Here is a 20217-nt window from a genome sequence, read left to right as displayed (position 1 = left end):
AGTGACTAATGTACAAAGGGGACGAAGACACAATCGGAGAAATAACTACAAGGATGCAGCGCTCTGCATCTCTGAAATGCTGAACACTTGCTCAGCACCTGCACCCTCTATTGTACCAGACAATGCAAAGTGAAGATGAGGTTACGAGCCCAGTTGAGGCTCCAAGCAGTAAAACCACACAAAATCTAACTGGAAAAGACTTATTCAGCATGAATATGTTGCAATTAGCACCCTAAATACCACACTTTATAATATTGTACCACATACATGATAAGCACAAGGTAGTGAGGTATATAAAGTATTTTATTGCTTAAACACTGACTATAACATATGTTGCGAATTGACTTTAACAAACCTAGACAGCATAAGCAGTTGCCAAAGCAAACCAGACAAGAATGGCACAAAGTGCTAACAATGCACACAGCAACCCAACTAGCAAGGTGTTTCATAAGCTAATACAGCCAGGTGTACCTTTCACATCTCAAACACACTGGTTGAAGCTAAGGCTAAACTAAAACTTGAAAGTATTAAAGGGCAACTCCGGTAATTTTTAATTGTGTAAAGAAAGACCTTTTGTCACACATGAGAGTTAAGAAGTGAAAATTGTCTTCAACCGGACAGTAGCACGAAGCTACAAATGAAACCCATGCAGGTTTCTCAGAACGCTTGGCAGGTGAAGAGAAGTTTGCCCTGGTCCAGTGGATTAAACCCGAGACCAACGGGTCCCCAGGTTGGTTTTGTTTCACATGTGAGGATAGCTCAATTCACATAAGAATGCAGAAATAATTTTTTGTAGACCAAAGAAATTACCAGAGCTGCCCCTTAACAGCACATGCTGAACAGTTGGTTAATAAGTCCCACCAAAACAGCTCATGTTGAACATGAAGGAACATGCGGAGGACTACATAAATGTTCAATGAAAACTATTAGTTACTAGCTAAATTAAAATGATATGCTACGCTAAAAGAAATTTCAACATACATCAGCTATTTGCATTATAATACATGGATATGTACAAGAACTGCTCACTCATCCCTGCCCCAACATTGCAAAGGTAAATAATATGTTCCATGTTTGCATGGCGAAACAATAAACAAAAGTAAGCAACAACATTGCGCTTGGCACATGTTATAAAATATAATGCTCCAATCTCTTAACGATGGCCACAAAAGTACTGCAACACTAAGCAAAAAGGAAACACGTGTTGCATGAAATAACAAAGAGAAATAGTAACAATTGCCAGGCCATAAAAACACTTCCACGCCCGACACTCGTTTTTAAGACGATTCAATCCATGAAGGTCATAAATGATTAAAAGGGAACCCTGCATGTATTTACACTCTCCTAGCCCACTTAGGATTCTGTACACATTAAATATGATTCCTATATAGCACCTCACATCATCAGAAGAATAAGTTAATAGCAGTCCAGGCACAAGCCAACCCTCTAAGGGTGTGGCGCCATTAAAAGGAAAACACCATAAGGTCCACAGATGTCAGTAGTGTTGGGAGCCTTGCATTTTCGACTTTGCTGCTTGCAGCAAGCTGTCGAAGTCAAGGTTGTTAACATGGGTCTCTCGCTGGATGTAGTAATACCTCTCGTACTGAGAGTCTGCAGAACAAGAAAGCACAGTTCAGGCCATTATGTTTTGTCTACAATAAATAGTTTTTTTCTTTCATTTTACACAAAGCCAAAAAAACACGGGACTAGCGCTGTGAAATGAATGATCCATACCAACTAGCTCGCACCCAAACCCTTCAGTTTCTTTTTATTTGCTTACATAAGGTTAAAGGTTCTGAAGAATAAAAAAAAAAATCACTAAAACCAATTTTTCATTTGTTATATTTCTAATCTACATATTATGCAGACCAGCTGACAAGAAACTAGCTCAGAACGACGGCACTGAGGAAAAAAAGATACTACCTTACAAAATGCTCAGTTTCTTCCAAGTGCTGAAAATGGCCCATTGTGTGCCGTTCACCATTCTAAAACTGCTTATCAGACAGAGCCAGGACATCTTTGTCTCGTTTGAATGATTATAATTCCAGCTTGCTTTCCAGCCGAAAACACACACACTTCAATGCTGCTTCGGAAGGTTACCCGATCTTGTAGTGTGAAATGTACATTTCTGCGTTATAATCTGTAGTTTTCTAAAATAATGATTTTTGCAAGTTGCAAATTTTGGGAGCAGCACTGTCTTTCTGCTACTCATTCAATTCTCTTATTTTTTTCTTCTTTTTTGCTTGAATGCTAGTCAGAGTGCAGAGCCATTATGATATGACACGGAAATATTTTGAAATCAAGTAGAAAAAAAAATTCACACTTGCAATGTTCAAACTTGTAAATTTCGTACTTCTGTCTAAAATATAGATACAGACATTAAAATGCGAAGTTCAACTGTTTTGGACATTCTGAAACATACCTGCTTAATTTTAGCTCTCTTGCTGCAGTACAGTTTTGCAATTTATTTCCCCAACTTATAACAGAAAAATTGAATTTTTATTTTAAATTGGCATAACAGTTGCTAACAGATAACTTGAACATCAATAATTTGGACAGTTTCACGGCACTACTGACCCCACAGGCAATTTCTGACACCCTCTGCATGACTGCATGCTAATTTGGCCGTCTAATAGAGCAGACAGAGTATAATTATTTTGTTTCAATATGTCACCGATACAGTCATCAGCCATGGCGCCTCTTTGAAACCTGAACTAGTGATGCCTAGTCGGTTCAGTAGTCACTGGCCATGGCCAAGCCAGAGGGCAAGCTAAATAGAAGCAAGCCAAACAGCTAAGTGGTTTGTTGTGCGAGTTACACATGTCCATTGTTGGTTTATTTATGAGTTAAATAGCGATACAGTTTCGGGCTACTGCTCTGAAGCGTCAAGTAGCTTCGAGGCGCACTGAATCCAACTTCCATGTCTGTGCTGACGAGGGTGGCGATTAAGTGACTAAAGTGCTAGACAATGACTGTTGTGAAGAAACCTGCCAATCATTCGGCTGTCGCTGCACCGCTGACATTTTTCATGGTACCAGGGAGGGGATGCGATTCGGTGTATGCACTGACTCTATGTTTGTCTTATCTGTTGCAACAGCATAACAATTGTCTAAATATAAACTAAAATTAATATTAAACTCTGGGGTTTTATGTGCCAATGAGGCATGCTGTAGTGGGGGACTCCAGATTTATTTTGACCATGTGGGGTTCTTAACGTGCACCTAATGCACGGTAAATAGGGTGTTTCTGCATTTTACCCCCATTGCAATGTGGTTGCCGTGGCAGGGATTTAATCCCGCGCCCTCGGGCTTAGCGCAACGCCACAGCCACTATGCCTCCACGGTGAGTCGAAATACGAGCTGACCAGGCAGCGGGCAAGTAAGCGTATGTGCGTGCACTAATGCGCTGGCAAATTTTTTTCGGCCATCTGTGGAATAAAGCCACTTCTGGCAAATTTGGCATTTCAGACTCCCGATTATTAGGACTTTCAGAAGGTCATCGTTGAGTGCGTATTGTTGGTCGGCGACTGCATTAAAATTTGAGACCACATTCTCTTTTCAAAAAAGTAAACGAGGACACCATTAGGCATGGCTACTTGAGAATCTGAGACTGCATTGCTCAGTAGTCAAATGCTAAGAATGCTCGGCCTCAAGACTATGTGTTCAAGCGTAAATCATGCTAACATCACAGACAGGTGAAAAAAGATACACAGAAAGATTTCACTTTGTTCTGACTCATCCATGCTGGAATTAATTCTGACAACAGCTAAATAAAGTAGCTAATACGTTCCCTGACATGTCAACCTTGCTTAAAACTGGGGTTGAAGACAAGGAAAGAAATGTGCAGTGTTGCTCAAGGTGCTGCTTTTGCCAAAAAAATTCAACAAAATTTGCGTTATGCAGGAAGACTGTCCTATTGATAGCTGCCACAAATATGCTGGACAAACACAAATCAGATTTTAACTTCGTTACTGGTTCTTTAATATGGAATCCATGACATTTCATGCATGCTTTCTACAAGAAAAGCTGTAGAAGGCATCTGGCTCTAGTCAAGGAATAGTTTGCTACAGGCAAACATATTTATGAAGTGTTTTACTACAGTTGAAAACACTGGCCTCATAGGGACACACCAATTAATTGCTTTGTTAACCAGTACTAGAAGCGTAAACGTAACAGTGTGGGGACGCAAAACTCTCCGGTGAGTTGTACTTTGATTCGTCAGCACCCATCAGCACGTTCCATTAGCTGAAAAATCTTAGCTAGCTGGCCTATGGTTAAAAGGTGCAATAAATGCCCTTTGGTTTGCTTCCACTACTGTGTTGTTCCTTTGTCCCAAGAGTACGCTTCAGGCCCCACAAGATGCTACAAGCGCACTTCATTCTCTCTTGAAAGACTTAAACAGGGAGAAATGCCTAAGGGCATTGGTAATAAGCACTTGCAAGATATAAAATTTCATAACTGATGAAAGCGTAAAAGATTTTTTTCTGCAAACTTCAGAAACCAATAGAATATACAAAGATATTACAACATAATGAAAGAAAAACTGCACAGGATCCATCCAACATCTGTGTAGAGATAACAACAAGGTGTTGATATTGTATAACTGTCAACTTTTTCATTTGCTCAGTAATTCTTGGAAATTGCAGCATCAGAACTTTTAGTAAGAAGAGGCTGACATGGTGCCCTTACGCTTGCAGAATTTGAGTTTTGGCAATGCATCCATGTGTTTAACAGAAGTAGAGAAAGCTCTTATGCGTTTCAATAAATGAGGCACACAGCTGTCTCACCTCACCACCACCCTCTTCCAGCCAGCATTTTTGATTTGAATCTGCAGTCTGTCTCAATAAACCACAACTGCCAAAGGCTGAACAGAGTCGCATCTTTCTACAAAATCTATCAAACAAGTGGTTTAACAAGGACATCCTGCTACAAAAGCATGCATGCATAAAGAATGCCCATTACTGACCTAGATCAGCCCAGTTGGTTCGACAGAACTGTCGGCGTCCACCAAAGCAGAGCTCGAAGCGCGGAAGCTTGGGATCATCATTGCCATCTGGAATGATGATACGGGCACTGAGTTAACTGCTCAAAGACACAAGATGCCCACTCATACGAAAACTTACGTTCGACAGCCTCATACGCATCAGAGCCCCGTAGAAATGTTACGAACCCGTAGTTATCCCTGCATTAAAAAGAGAAAATTTGTGATTGGAAGCTGCCAGGCACAATAGAAGGCACCAGATAGCAAGCAATCAAGCAGCTGAAACCAACCCGTGATCCCGGAAGTGCACACTGACTTCCTCTATGTGACCAAAACGAGCAAATCTTTCACGCAGAGCAAGCCGAGTTGTCCCTTCGGGGATGTTTCCAACATAAATCACACGTCTTTCTTCCTGCAAGAGAAGAACAGATGGAAGCCAACATGAGCTATTTACAAGGATTGTCACATACTAAAGCTGTCAAGGGTACCGCAATATCTGTTCTATCGTGTGCACATCACTAAGAACCACCTGAAGGGTGATATGCATTCATACGCCCACAGCCTCCACTTTCCCCTCTTATGTTTTAATGCAATTAGCATTCTTGCAGTACCCGATGAACTTTCTGGGGGCCATTTATCTACCTATGTATGTCTCCAACCGTTTTTCTGTCAACCAGGTCACTCTGTAGTCCCATATTTGAATGGTTCTAGCATCAGGTTGCTGTCCTGAGAGAACCAGGTTCGAAACCAATCACCGGAACATCCTGGGATGTGCCGCACATCAATGAAAAAAACAATCAAGATTTATCCAGTGCTTGGGCGCAATCGAACCTGCGTCATATATATTTAGACAAACTTCTCTGACTGTATATTCACAAAAGCGCCACATGTGGACTTTGTGGCACTGCCGCTGAATGACCCAGCATGTCCAGAGGGAAGCGTGAGAGAGGAGCCCGGCTGCATACACTCCTCATGCATGAGACGTCTCTGCAGTGTCAATATGCTGGTCCCTACTTTGCTACCACATTAACGTCGACATTCATCATATGATGGGTTCTGCCGCAAGTTTTTCATCAAGTGGTCATGCTGCTCACAAACCACTATACAGTAGGAGTTAGTCCCCGCATAATCAAATGAATGCAGTTGCAAACCCAATTACACTGTTCAAACCCATATGGTCCAAGCCACCTTTGGTACCACCAAATTTTCCCCCCTTTCTGCCTAGCTCAGCGCTACTCTGCACTCTCCACAGAAAAAAAAAGGAGCCCCCCAAGAGTGGAAGAAACGGTCAAATGGGGCTGCAGACTTTCAAGCATTGCAGAATGTTGCACAAGCCTGTTCACTTCGTGCAGTATTTTGAAACCTCGGTCAGATTACAACAGATAGTTTTAGTTTAATATTAGCTTGAAGGGACACTAAAAGCAAATACTAAGTTTGATGTGAACTGTGTAATACCATTCCAGAAACCTCGCAATGTTTGCGTTGTGCCAAGGAAAGACTTAGTTTACGAGAAGATTGCATCTGCAGGGTCCGAATACCATTATTGCAATTCAAGTCTCCCGCCACCCAACCGGGGAGTGGTGACATTACATAAGCCATCACCACTCTTTCCTGCCGTCGGCGAGTAAAACGGCGCCAGACAGACGGCAGTACAATTTTTAGCACAAAACACAAACGCACTACCATGGAGAAACCGAACCAAGACAGAGCAGTGGATTCGCCGCTGCAGCTGCGTTTGGTCAAGTGGCGTGGACCATTTGGGCATCCGGCGACATCCCATAGAAATGGAATTCTCTTCTACTTGCAGTTTGCGCAAGTTTCGCAAGCCAGCAAAACCAGAACAGCATTAAGCGATAATGGAACTACTGAAACACGAAAGCACAGGTAGCGCAGAGTCGAGTGAAAACTAAACCTTCCGCCTGCCCACGTTGTTGTCTCGAGTAATGTCAATGAGTTCTTTTTTCTAAAGGTGAAATAGAATTTCTTTTCATCTTATAATGCAATACAATGATGTTTTTATAATGAGTGTTTGAGTGCTAGTGGCATAATTTATATGAGGAGTGCCTTCGTCATCGGGCAAGTACCTGAATGTCCCAGGGGAGTCTCTAATTGTGTCCTGCATTTACCTCAATGTCTCGATTACTAAGGCTCTGCTCGTGATAATATTGACGCCTTAGAGATTCTCAAGCACAGAAATATCACTTTAGCTTGACTTAACATTTGCCTTTAGTGTTCCTTTGATAGAGGGGTTAAGGGAAACACCGTTCTGCAAACAAGCATTGCAGAAAGCGAGTTTTAGCATAGCGTGATAGCATAGTTTATGTGCGGGACGCTTTGAATTTCGCACACATAGTGCACCTAAGTGTTTCTATCTATTCGCCAGGCTTTGTGTACGAGTTCGAAAAGTGTGAAAGGCAGAGCAATGAAAGCCGGGAGTGCATTGTATTTGTACTTTCCATGTCTGCCGATCCTCGGCGAAATCAGTACAAGCAGTCATCCACCGGCCTCAGAGACCTCCCAATCTCGGAGGCCATATGCCGTTGCGCCTATTTCTCAACTTCACCGATAGGTGGCGCAGCCATCCCAGAAGTTTCTCTCGTTAGGCCTTCACGTGTTTTGACACAAGAGATCTTGAAAAATCCGCAAGGTTATTCATAATACGCTGTTGTTGAAGCTGCCTGAGACTAAGTGAAAGCCGTTTACGCATTCATTTGCTATGAATGAAGTGAATTCTATAAAAGTAACTAACACCAAATTCAGTTTGAAGTGGGTGGCCGGGACCACCGCTATGTTTTTACGTAAACTATGTAAACCACACAAAGATGGTAACGTTAAATCTGAGAAATAGCGAGCGTACGCTAAATGCTATGGGATATGTAGCGTTCTGCGCATGTGTATTTCGATCCCGCTAAGCCCACTATTACGCTAAACTAAATCTGTCTAATGTCTATGCCATGAAGTACAGATAAATTCAGTGCCACTGGGCATTTCATTCACAGGCTGTCACATGAGCAAATAAGTGTACTGACACTGCAAAACCGACTGAATTCAGTAAGCTCACCTAACAACAAAAATAACACACAGAATATTTAAGCACTTGTATTAAAGGAATCCCATAATGAAGAGTGAGCGGGCGATTTCTTTTTGCTAACCTGGTGTGAACTATGACGCTGCCTTTACTTCCACAACAGTTATATCTATGTATATGATATTTTTAATCTGCTCTAGGAATGCATATTCAACTGCAGCAGCACACAGAAGCAATATGCTCTGCATTGTGCTTGGTTGTGAGCAGTTTGCGCATATCTTGTTCACACTAAAAAAGAGAGGGAGGGGGAAAGCGAAGCGATGCATCATTTTGTTTTTCTCCCTCTGAAAAGCAAGCATACATGTTTTCTGTTTTCTTGCTACTTCTGTTACCTACCTTTGTTCACAAAGGACTAAATAGAGATCACGCATCAACACGGCCACCTCTAAGCTTCCAGCACATGTTCACAAAAGTGATGCTTTCATTAGTAGCAGCCTATAAAGTCACTGGGCGAGCGAAATGAAAGAGGACAGTTTTATTTTAGTCTGGTTCTATTTCAAATTTTGAAGTTTATTTTACAAACAGGTGCCAATTTTCAGAATGACTTTTGCATAAAGTGTGGGTTTACAACAATTCTTTGAAACAGAAGGATCTATGGCCTAAACAATGCTGTAGAGCCCCTTTAAGCAACAAAAAGAAACGTTTGGCACTTCAAATATTCGCTCTCACAAGTTGTCATTATTGCTTCTACTCAATCTTTGTGTGTGTCTCTTCTCCATGTTTACTTGATCTGCTATCTGGTTGTCCTTAGGCATGCACTAATTTTAGCAAACCAGGAAACTGCTTAGGTGGAGCTGGGCCAGGATAATGGAAAACTATTCCAACTTATTTTTATTCGAAATTCGCCATTAGCCCTCCGTGATACGTTAGAATGGCTCAGTGCTGCTGCTGTGCAGCCTCACATCGCTGAAGAGCAGTTGTTCCAACTCGAAGATAACTGTATGTAATAAGAAATTGAACACCACATCTGCATGGACTGGTTTGGTAGCAGTACAGTTGAACCTTGTTGTGATGAAGTCTTATCTAACATGAAAACACCTTTTTTTTTATAGGTGATATTCGTCATAAGCATTTAGTCGTCGCATGCTGATATCAGCAATAAGTATTTTAGACCTGACTTGTTATATCTGGCAATTCGCTATATCTCTATGAATTATATAGTAGTTGAACTGTATTAAGTTGCTGCAGTACACATCAAGAGTGCCAGAAGCAATGTTTGTGCTGAAGAAACTTGTTCTACTTTGTAAAGGTGATATGCTTTGTAAATAAAACAGTGCACCTTCTGATCTGGAATTCGTCGACGTGGTGGAGAAGGCATAAACCTCCGTGGCTCCTTTTGGCGATGCTGTGGCCGCCATGAACTATGGCAGTCACGAGAACGCTGAGATGACCTAGACCGTCTTCGCACTGAGTCATCAGAGGATCCATATGAAGAACTTCCAGAAGACGGAGAGCTGGAGCGAGACCGCCGCCGCCGCCTAGGTGATCGCGAACGCCGCCTTGACACGCTGCGCTTTTGTGGGCGGTAGCTCCTGGTTACAGATGGTGATCTGGACACAGGTCTCACCACAGCATGATCACGTTTTCCCAAGTGGTTTTCAGCCCTGGAACCACCCTTGGCTGCTGTGCAGTAGTCATGGTCAGGGGTGGCAGCAGGACATGGCGCTGTGTTGGTTGCTGCGTCATTCTTTGATGGACGACCTCGTTCAGGAGGCTGAATCAAGATTGGGCTGCGCTTTTTTGCAGACGCTGCTTTCATACGGTCAAGCAAAGAACTGGAAACTGAGGAGAGAAAGAGGAATGTACAATTACTATTTTAGATCAGATTTCATTTCACCACCAAGAATTTATTAGCATTAAACATATTATGAAAAAAAAAAAAAGAAGTGTGTGTGTGTGTGTGTGGGGTGTCAGGCATGCTATGACACAGTGATGTATAGCACTGTTGGCGAAAAGTTGGTTTTAAGAGCCAAGACATCACAATCTTACTTAATGGAGGCTACGTGTTCCAGTCATAGACAGACTAAACAACTGCAGAGCAATTTTAAAGCAACACTGTATGGACAATGATAATGCACTAAAATTACTAGTTCAATGTATAAAATATGGTCAACATCCTTGCCAAAATGACAGCAGGGTATTCCAAACCACGAATGACTATTGACAAAACAATGTAACAGCACTGCCAAAGAAAGCACAACTGCTGCTGAAAATAATTGCAATGCAAATGCAACTAAAAAAATTCTACCCGAATGAATCCCACATACACAGCCAGTACATAACACAGTATCAGTACTGAAATTGCATAGTCAGTTTGTCATGTTCAGTCAAGTGTTTTCTGTGCAGCTAATGCAAAGCAGCTCAAACTCGTTGAGATCACACTGCATCTGGCACACAGCATAGGATAGCAACGTAAGACGGATTGTGATACATACCAACAGGTGCTCCTTCAGCTGCATTCTTTGGGCTCTTGTCTGGCAAAGGCTGAGTGTCCGCCTTGGTAGGTGTGCTGGGCTCCTCTATCCTTTGAAAAGACTTGCTGTCGTCGTCAACAGAAACAACATCCACCTCATCTTCCTCTGAAGACTCTATCTTTGGCACCTCTTTGATCCAGCCAGGTACTTCACTCACCCAGTTTATATCCCCTTCAACCTCCTCTTCTACTGAATTTTTTATATCAGGAACATTTTTGCCCCAAATGGGACTCTGCTGCACCCAGCACGCCACTTCTGATTCGAAAACAACAGACGGGTCGGGGAGTTCAAATGGCAAGTCCGGGTCAAGCAAATCCTTATCATCATCTTCTAGAAGGGGTCCTGAGAGGAGGTCAAAATATACTTGCTCCATATTCCTACAGTCGATGAAGTTGTTCATCTCCACTGAATACATTTGTGGCCGGCTTCTGCAAAAAAAAAAAAAAAAAAAGCGCGCACGGACAGCTGTATCAGCGAAGTATAAAGTACTAAGCAGCACAAAAATAATGCAAATTATCCAAAGATTAACGCGCGAACTGACTTTCCACGGCTGCGATAACGAACATGCCGACTCACAAGCCGTTGTCAGCTCCACAGCCTGATGCTGCGACGACGCCAAACAAGGGGGAGGCGATACCGAACGAAAGCGCAGATCGGACAAGATATCAGGCAAATCATTTTAAAAGACATCCGTCACTGCGTTTTCGAACAGTCGGCAAGCTTGGGAGACAACAACTGACAAAGCACAGCATTTTCCTGTAATTGAGGGCATCCACGTGTATCCCAGTATGCCGGCATGACTGCTGCGCACGCGGCGTTTCCGAGCGCCATGCGCAGTTAGCGCACGCCGCGCGCGCCGATGACACAAGTAAATACGGTGTTAACAGCATCATCAGCTACTTTAAAACAATCAAATGATCACCCTGCATCACCAAGCTGCGTAACACTGAGCTGCCTACTAGTTATACAGCGTTTGGGGCCGTTACACTTGTCCTTCGGAGTCAACAATATGGCATCAGGCGGACCGGCTCCACGTGTGAACACGTCGCGTTTCGCACGCGCCTTTAAGAGGTATACACATACCTGGCTTTACCACTGGCTCTAAGTATCATTCCTACGTTCGACAACTAAGTAAAGTTAAATGACTGACTCGTATTTCAAGAGTTGGGAAGCGCCGAATAAGCCTAAAGCGTTACACGTGTTCCGGCAGTAGTAAAACGGAATGCTGGACCACTGAAAAGTAGTTCACAAAAATGAAGTCCGCCAGTAGTAAAAGCGCGCGGCAGTGTGGCACTCACATTTCGGCAAAGTCGGCGTCAGCTAAGGGATTCTGGCATTAGGAAATTTGGGGATGTAGAAGCACGTGCTTTCACTTTGACGGGAAGACAGCAGAACTCAACAGCCAGTGCTACCCGTACACTGCGCTTCTGACGCACTCCAAGAGGTGGCGGCGCAGTGCGTCGACCGGGCCAACGATAGCCAACGCGGCCAGCCCTGTAGTCCTCCCTCGCCACCGCGTCACCGCGTCTCCCGCTCGCGTCACGCGCCCGCGTTTTTTTTCTGGTATTTTGCGCTCACTCGGCTCACTCACCGCCCTTGCCACTTGCCCTCCTTGCCGTCTGTGCGTTTTCCCTCTGCTTTGCCACATCCGCCCAGCCCACATGTTCTGTTGGGAGTGCTGCTGGCGCTGCTGTCGTGTGTGTTCGTGAGTCAATTGTTGCGCGGCGCCTCAGTTCTGTGTTTTGATGGTTTCTCGTTAATTCAAGGTCAGTTTGATATGGCTGTGCCGTGCCTGCCGTGTGAGTTTTGCAGTAAAGTCTTCACACCTTTGGGACTCATTGGGACTGCTAAAGCCAGTAATAGAAAGTTCAACTCGTTGAACCATCTTGACATGGCGTACACGTGTAGTAACCGAGTTTCGCCGGCTTCGCGTCTGCGCGAAAAGTAGCGGTTGTACATTGTCCGTTTTGCGCAAATATTTGACAGGCACTGCAGCAGATGTTAAAAAAAATTTAAAAGTTTCAAAAACTTTAAAGAACGCTGCTGTTGTTCTTGTAACAGTGTCACGACGAAAGTGCTACTGCTTGTGACAAACAACGTGTTATTTACCCGCGTGATCTGAAATGTGTAGGTACGAAGTTATGTGGAGAACCCACAGACTACTAGCTACACCTCAAGGTTTATTGACAGTGTAATGTGAAAAAAAAAAAGAAAGAAAAACGTTTGGGGCTGCTACAGTAGAAACTAATGTGCTTACAGGCTTACGCGTGCCTTAAGTAAGCTGTAAAGTAATACTTGCATTTTATGATGCGGTTTGAAAATAAATATTAGAAAACACTCACCCATTCAAGGTGAAGTTGCACAGAACCAGCTTGATCAGTAGTCATAAACGCTTTATATCGCGTACGCACAAACAAAGAAACGAAGTGGCAAATAGAGAAATAGTCTGAGCAGGGTTTGTTTCAATGCTTTAACAGTTTATTTTAGGCAGAGCTTCATCCAGTGCAAGTTCCCCAAAAGAAAAAGGCAGGGACGGGGTTGTTTCATACAGATTAAGGAAGGTTGCTGCAAGTGCAACGCTATCCACAAACGTCTTCAGTTCTTTGGTTGTCCGTGTCAGTAGTGCGCAGCGCTTTCCCATATATGATTTGTGCATTTGTTGTCAGCAATCAAGGAAAGCTGATACCTCCTGTAAAAATTAGGAAGTGGGGAGTAGAACATGGCAACGTTGAGACCTACTAGACATCAAGCCTGAATTCGGTGTTAAATTCAAATCATTTTAATAGTATACTTAGTATGTTTTACATTGTAAGGTGTGAAATTCCTTATCCTCTGGAGTGTATGAGCACAGGTTCGCTGCTGATGAAATGATGTAATAAGCATCTTATCTCATGGTGTCACATAATAATCTACTCTACACCTTATGTACTTGCATTTCTGATTGCATGTTGTTTCTGCATAAAAATCTTTTCATATTTAATTCAGATATGTCGGTCCAAGTTCCTTGAACCTGAATGCTACTTCTAAATTCTGTAGCACATAATCTTGATACTCTCTACTGTCTTATGTGACAAACCATTATATGTAACCCACTTTTAAGCCTTAAAATATGCGGGTTGAAAGGAACATTGTGCTCACGGCCTCACTTATATGAATTTTTCCTTAGGGACAGCATTACTACAAAGGGGGCACCAACGGAGAGATACTATGCTCAAAGGAAGACCTCTGTGTATTGCTGCAGCTCTGGTTGTTTTGGCAGTGAATGCACATTGCCAGCAACAGGCTGTCATTGCAGTTGCTGACCAGGAAGTATCTCAAAAGAAGAATGAGAAAGAAAACAGCAAACCTGAAGAGAACCCAACAAAACAGTTTCAAGCCACAAATGAATGGAAAGAAGTTAAGCCAGGTGAATATATGCAGCAGCTGAGAGTGCTTTTGTCCCGTAAATTGTGCTTGTAACATTGAATTACTCTGTTTTTTGTTCTGTTTTTCTTGCCTCTTAACTTTTAGAACAGGGATCTCAAACTCAAGTTGTGACAATACAACATTTACCTGCCATGGTTGCTCAGTGGTTATGGTGTTTCACTGCTGAGCACAAGGTCATGGGTTTGATTTTTGGCCATTATGGCCACATCCTCAAAAAAATTAAATTATGGGGTTTTATGTGCCAAAATCACCATCTGATTATGAGGCACACCATAGTGGGGGACTCCGGATTAACTTCGACCACCTGGATCCTCATGAGGACAAAATGCCAAACACTTATGTGGTTAAAAAAAGAACCAAGGTTGTCAGAACTAATATGTAGCCCCCCATTATGGTATCTTTAATAGCCTTCGCATTGCTTTGCTATGTTGAGCACCATCAATCAACACTACAGTAGCTGTTTCCATCAAATTGTCTTGCTTGATTATAGGGCTAGGATGTCTGACATCACAGTCCTTGACCACCCATATTTGCTGACACCATCTCGCCCTTTGAAGTTTCTAATAATATAAAAGTGCAAAAAGGACAAGTATGCCACTGTCCTAGCTGTTTGTTTTTTGTCTGTACTTCACAACAGTCAAAAGTGGCAAGACATGCAGTTGTTTACAAACATCTTGTTCCCTTTGAGTGAACTGTATGTCTTTTCAGGGGAAGCCATACCGGCTGGTCTGCATGTGCGAATGAATTTAGCAACAGGCCATGCTGAAGCAAAATTAATGGATGAAGATGAAGCGAAGGATGCGAAACAATCCCAGAGCTCTGGCAACCAGGATAGCCGTTTACTCCTGGAGCAAGCTAAAGCCGGGCCTTCCATAACACTTTCTGTAAGTATTATTATCATCTGTACAGTAGTACCATATTGCAATGATGGGTACTGTTTTCGAAACGCCCTGTCAAAATAAATTTTGTGGAAACCCGTGAGGTAAAAAAGATTCCATGACAGTAACAGTTGGCATCCACCAGTCTGTGGTGTGAAAGTATAAAGGAAATCCATGGGTATTTAACTTTGCTCCCACAACTCTTTGTGCTCATTGAAGTGCTTGCCAGTCAGCCTCTCTCAAAGGTTGCACATTGTTTATCAAAACATTGTTAGGCCTACAGTACTCTAACCGTCATGACTGGTGTGCTGTTTTTTTTGTGTGTGTGTGTGTGTGCGTTTTTTTTTTTTTCTTCAAATACACTCACTATCCAGTAGGTAGCCCAGGACAAGGGCCTTCAGAATCTGTTTTGGTATTGTTTCTGTGACAAAACTGATTTTTGATGCAACTTTTGGCAAACTGAGGCATGCAATTGTGGAAAAAATGTTCGTTGCCTTTGCCCTTCGCTGCTTCCAAAAAAAGAAAAAGTATGCGGCTCATGATTATGGTGCACGAACAATGGACTTTTTGTGAAACTAGCAGTAATTTAGAGAATAACATTACATCGTCAGACTTGAAGGGTGGTAATTGGACGAAAACGTTGGCAGTGTCTGCCATTCAGTGTAGGTTTTGACTCGGAGTTGTTGTGTTCCTCTCAAGCACACTTAAAAAGGTCTGCCACATGTCCAAAACTCGGAACTGGGCATTCTCGCCATGTTTAGAACAGTTGCAATTTCAGAGGCAAGCCAACTTAGCCAGTTTAGAATTCTGCTGGGCTCGACAGTGAAGATAACGACGACCTTCCTACTCGAAAACCAGTGCCGGAACTTCAGCACCAAACCAGAGAGATGCAGATAGGCGAAATTGCAAGCTGTGCTATCAAGAACTCAAACTTGAACAAAAAGCAAACATTTGCAGTCAGAAATACAGTCTACCTTTGCCTCACATTGTTGAGGGACTGCTTCACTGTATAGCACAGGCACTGGAAAGACTAACCTCTGTGTTTTGTACCCAAATAACAGTTGTGTGCCAAGTATATTTTTAGTTATGTGTTTTTGGAAGATTTAATTGTCAAACTTACGTTCTGAATTTCTTTTGAAATTTACTTTTTTACAGATTATAGAGTTTTTATAGGGTTTTTCTCAAGCAGGCCACGCAAATGTTGACCTTACAAATTTTCAAGAATTCTTTCTACCAACTTATGTATTTGGAAACACTAATTAGTTTGTACAATGTATGGTGCTATGTAATATGCTAAAGCATTGTCTTTGGCGACAAATATATTTTCTTAAATGTTTGAAAAATCATCATTTTCCTGTTGTAGCAAATAAGTTAACCTGCCAGTCTTATGAAACACTCGTTTTCCGGATACCGTATGTACTAGAGTAAAGCCGCACCCCCTAATTTGATAACCAAAAATTTGCAGAATAAAAAAGAGGCAACAAAACAGTTGCGTTTCACGTATGGCGCTGTGATCTTTGCGATTGGCACAGCTACCAGATGATGATAGTTGCTCTGCGGTTTTTAGCACGCAATACAGTGTTGCGCTTTATCTGCAAGATAGCACCACTGCCTACGATGGAAAGAAAACGCAAAACCGCACACAATGCTGCGTTGAAGCTTTGAATTGCTGCAACTTGACTGCTAACAGGCGCCTCTATGGACACATACCAGATGGCATGCCCTTATCATTGCAGGAATAAAGTTTTTTTTTTTTCTTTCCATATGTGGACCGAAAATTGAATTGCAAGTGGCCTACCTGTGTATGAGCCACATCCTGCCGAAATCGTGGAAAAAAAAGTTAGGCCCTTACACGAGTATATGCAGTATTTCGTCAATAGTATGATCTGTTTGACCAGTTCCTTGAGGAAAAGCTCGTTATTCTTTGCAATGTTTCCTTGTGAAAAAATAAAATAAGTGATTCACAAATCGGAACGCTGCTGGTTTTATGTTAACTTTTTACAGAAAAAATGAACATAGCATTACACACAAAAAGTAACTTAACATGTTATCTTTTTCAAGGAAAAGAAGGACCTACCGTGGAACATGGATGACCTGAAGAAGAAGATGTCAAGCTTAAAGCTGGAGGCTAGGTCTGAGTCAGAAATTCTTTATAACCTGCTGGATAACTACCGCAATGCCACTGAAGCAGGGAAGGAAGCTCTGTTGAGAGATATGGAGTTCCTTGTTCACCAGGTGGGTTGAGTTCTTTGTGTTCCAAACAGGGCTTGTGTGTGTGATGGCCTGCAAGCATGGCATTATGTATCTTACAGTATGACTTAAGTACACACTCCAATCTCTGCCATGTGTTCTCAGTGAATATGCATGCATGTAATGACAATTGTTTGCAGGATCAGCTTTTTTGTGAACTTTAGGCAACTCTCAAACATTAGGTCCTCGTGAAAGTTAAGTCATCATGAAAGTTAAGTCGTTTACAGTGTATGGCACATACCTTTCCATTCACTTTCTGGGGTACTTATGTTACGGCGCCGCGGTAGCTCAATTGGTAAGAGCATCGCGTAATGCGAAGACCTGCGGCCAGTTGTTTCTTTATTCATTTTATTTACATTTCTTTATAATTTCTTTAATTCAATTAAGAACTTTAAGTTATTTCTCCTATACTGTCCTTGGTGTCATGTTTCTTGCCCCAAAAAGTACTTCAATGTGTTCAGCAGAAGCGGAGTTATTGGCAATCAAACGTCCCCTACGCGGACGTTGCTTCTGCTCCTTCTTCAATGACTTGCACTTCAGAGGCTACGGTGGAGCAGGGCGTGCCCACTATGCACCACCTACTGAATTTCACCGTGGCGTGCAGTTGAAATTTGATTTTGGATCTTCACGTAGATGCCACTATTTCTGATCTTGGCGCCTACAACACGCCAAATGTAGCCAAACGCGGTTGTCCTTAGCGAGCCGTCGTGTGCTCAGCCAGCAGACTCGTTGCGGCACCCTTCGGCAACCGTGGTAACTACGCTCCGTAGCAGACTGCAGCTACATGCAACTGCAGTGCGTATGCGCAGCATGTGCTTTGTACACGATAGCGCTTGAGTGTGCGCTTGCGCTCATACGCTCCTGTCTGTGGATCGGCTTTGTCCTGTACCAGCTTGACTGAGGGATAGTAGCCACATCCAACTTGCGCATGTTGAAGCGCTATCGATAGCTCAATACGAAGTGAAGTCAGCCAAGGTGTCCAACCAGGAGCGGCCAAGCGTGCATGTGGTCTTAGCTTAAGTTTTTTGTGGTTCGAGGCTAGTTGAGTGTTCAAAACGAGTCTGAATTAGCTAGACCCAACGGCTACGACAACGATAAGCAGGGTCTGCAAAGTTTAATTCCTACACAGGTGGCCACGGGCAAGCATGAGCATATGATAGTTTACTTTTTCTGTAAGTACGTAATTATTATCGAAATTCGAAAGCAGAGTTCTGCTTACTTCAGCCTGTTTATTAAACTGCGTCAATAAATATACACAGTAACAGTAGGAAGAAGCGCACTGATTCAAACACCCTTCTTGATGGATGTCAGCTATTGGCCAATAGCAGCTGCATATGGGAATCTGCTATATTACGAAATAAAGCGTCCAGAAAATAGTAAGTAGCAGGCTTCTGTTGAAAAAATATGAACACTTCTGTTGATATTCACAGCACAGCAGTGTGTGCTATCCAAGGACTGTTCTGCCAGTCCTTGGATAGCACACACTATCCACAGTGTACTGCCACAAAATTGTTGTCTATTTCTGTTTCTTTGCTTTCTCAAGTAGCTGCCAACTTCATTATCATTAGCAGCCTATTTTGATGTGAAAGCGTCAAATGGGCCCATGGAGCGAAAAAGCCGGCGTCTCTCATCTGGAAAAGCGAAAAACAGCACCTAAATTTCCATTGGCTACGACACCTCGTCACGAGCGCGCCTTGAGGAAGTAGAGTGGACGAAAGCGTACGCATGCTGACGAGATAGCGCTCCAGGTGTTGCGTCAGAAAAGAGGGCATCGCTGCTACATCGCATCTTGCTCGCTCTCGGAAGCCTGTGTTATCCGTGCATTCCTTGTCTGCACAATCTCTCGCCTGCATTCTAACTCTGCCTCGGTAGGGTCAAATGAAAACGCGCCAAACCAACACCTTCTAGATAGCAGGCCTGTGCACTGTGCTTTATGACGTCATGCTACTTGGACCGAAATTTCCATTGCCAAGCCTGGTGTGACGAAAGCGGTGATGTCAAAATCACTGCGGCTTACTTGGGAGCATCCCCATTAGATTCTATGGCAGTCGGGCAAGGTAGCAGGACGTCACGAATCGAAGTGCACCGGCCTTGTGCTATCTAGGAGGCTTTGGTGAAGTGTTTCAATGCGCTTGCTTGCCCGCAAGGACCCAGCGGCATTCAATTGGATGTTAATGCTTTTGCAATTCACTACTCATAAGAAATGCTTAGGTGTCCTCGATTCTGTAACTCTAATGGTCCACCGGTTATCTACTCTTTGGATTACGTGGCCAGCCCAGCTCCATTTCTTCCTCTTGATGTCAGCTAGAATATTGGCTATCCCCGTTTGCTCTGATCCAAACCACTCTCTTCCTGTCTCTTAATGTTCCGCCTAACATTTTTCGTTCCATCGCTCTTTGCGTAGTCCTTAATACTCCTCCCTGTGGAATGCCACAAGAGATCTAATGGAGGGCACCTGGGTGATCTTCAGTCTGCATGAAGAAGCTGCGTTTGATCAAGTAATCATATCCACTTAAACGTTCACCCTCCGGTTCCAACAGCTTCTAGCAAACTGAGGATGGCTTCGTGGATGACATTGTCATAAGCGCGAACACCACTGATGTGCACTTCAGGCTCTTCTGTTCTTGGACAAAAGGCACAAGGTTGATGATCAATGCAGCTAGTTGGGTGAGTTGGTTCAGCATTGCAGGCATGTAAATGCGCCTAATAGACAAGGACAAAAGGAAGGACATGAAATGCTATGTGTCTTGTGGAAAAGGAAGGTATGCAATATGTGTGGCTTGTCCTTCGTTTCGTCCTTGTCTATTAGGTGCATTTACATGCCTGCAAGGCGATGACATTGTCAGCGCTGCTTCTTGGTGTAGGGTTTGATACAAGGGCTTCTCTAGACTTCATGAAAATTGTGGTGTGGTACTCACGTGGTATCACTGATGCAGAGGTCGAAGCCGCATTATGATCTTGCTGAAACGAAAGAATATTAGTGGGAAATAAGGTGATAATGATGTGGCACATTCTGAGAGAAGCACCTGCAAGAACCAAGCTTATTATCCCAAGTTGAATGCAGAGAAGCGCAGAATGAAACGGGAAAGGATGGCCTATGCGGTGTGCATCCAGCTTTCAG

The 20217-nt window shown here is 43.1% G+C and overlaps 2 protein-coding genes across 3 annotated transcripts in view; one reads left to right on the top strand and one right to left on the bottom strand.

The window, feature by feature from the left end:
- Positions 1-285: 285 nt before the first annotated feature.
- LOC119460974 (peroxisome proliferator-activated receptor gamma coactivator-related protein 1) lies at positions 286-12049 on the bottom strand. Its single transcript, XM_037722139.2, has 7 exons — positions 11841-12049; positions 10504-10970; positions 9348-9850; positions 5271-5392; positions 5123-5181; positions 4966-5052; positions 286-1611 (listed from the first exon to the last, which is right to left on the bottom strand). The coding sequence occupies exons 2-7, from the start codon at positions 10955-10957 to the stop codon at positions 1496-1498; spliced, it is 1341 nt and encodes a 446-aa protein (XP_037578067.1). The 5' UTR covers positions 10958-10970; positions 11841-12049; the 3' UTR covers positions 286-1495.
- A 104-nt stretch (positions 12050-12153) lies between these two features.
- LOC119460952 (nucleotide exchange factor SIL1) overlaps positions 12154-20217 on the top strand; it is a 29291-nt gene continuing 21227 nt past the window's right edge. The window contains exons 1-4 of one of the 2 annotated variants that reach the window (XM_049666829.1): positions 12154-12308; positions 13709-13948; positions 14677-14852; positions 16908-17081. In XM_049666829.1, coding sequence (XP_049522786.1) covers positions 13750-13948; positions 14677-14852; positions 16908-17081 — 549 coding nt within the window. In that variant the 5' untranslated portion in view covers positions 12154-12308; positions 13709-13749. Of the gene's footprint in view, positions 12342-13708; positions 13949-14676; positions 14853-16907; positions 17082-20217 lie in introns of both variants that reach the window. The other variant, XM_037722103.2, reaches the window with a different exon arrangement.

This window comes from Dermacentor silvarum, chromosome 1 (genome assembly GCF_013339745.2).
Source record: "Dermacentor silvarum isolate Dsil-2018 chromosome 1, BIME_Dsil_1.4, whole genome shotgun sequence".
Lineage (NCBI taxonomy): Eukaryota > Metazoa > Arthropoda > Arachnida > Ixodida > Ixodidae > Dermacentor > Dermacentor silvarum.
Note: the sequence above shows the minus strand (reverse complement) of the source record. Positions and strands in the feature narration are given on the sequence as shown.

What these genes read in the sequence shown, in the direction of transcription:
- LOC119460974 (XM_037722139.2), bottom strand. Translation starts at nt 10,957, where the DNA reads ATGTATTCAGTGGAGATGAACAACTTCATCGACTGTAGGAATATGGAG. An exon ending in GTGCACTTCCGGGATCACGG is followed by an intron (nt 5,182 to 5,270) that starts GTTGGTTTCAGC and finishes TTTTTAATGCAG; the next exon opens with GGATAACTACGGGTTCGTAA. An exon ending in AACCAACTGGGCTGATCTAG is followed by an intron (nt 1,612 to 4,965) that starts GTCAGTAATGGG and finishes CTTGTTCTGCAG; the next exon opens with ACTCTCAGTACGAGAGGTAT.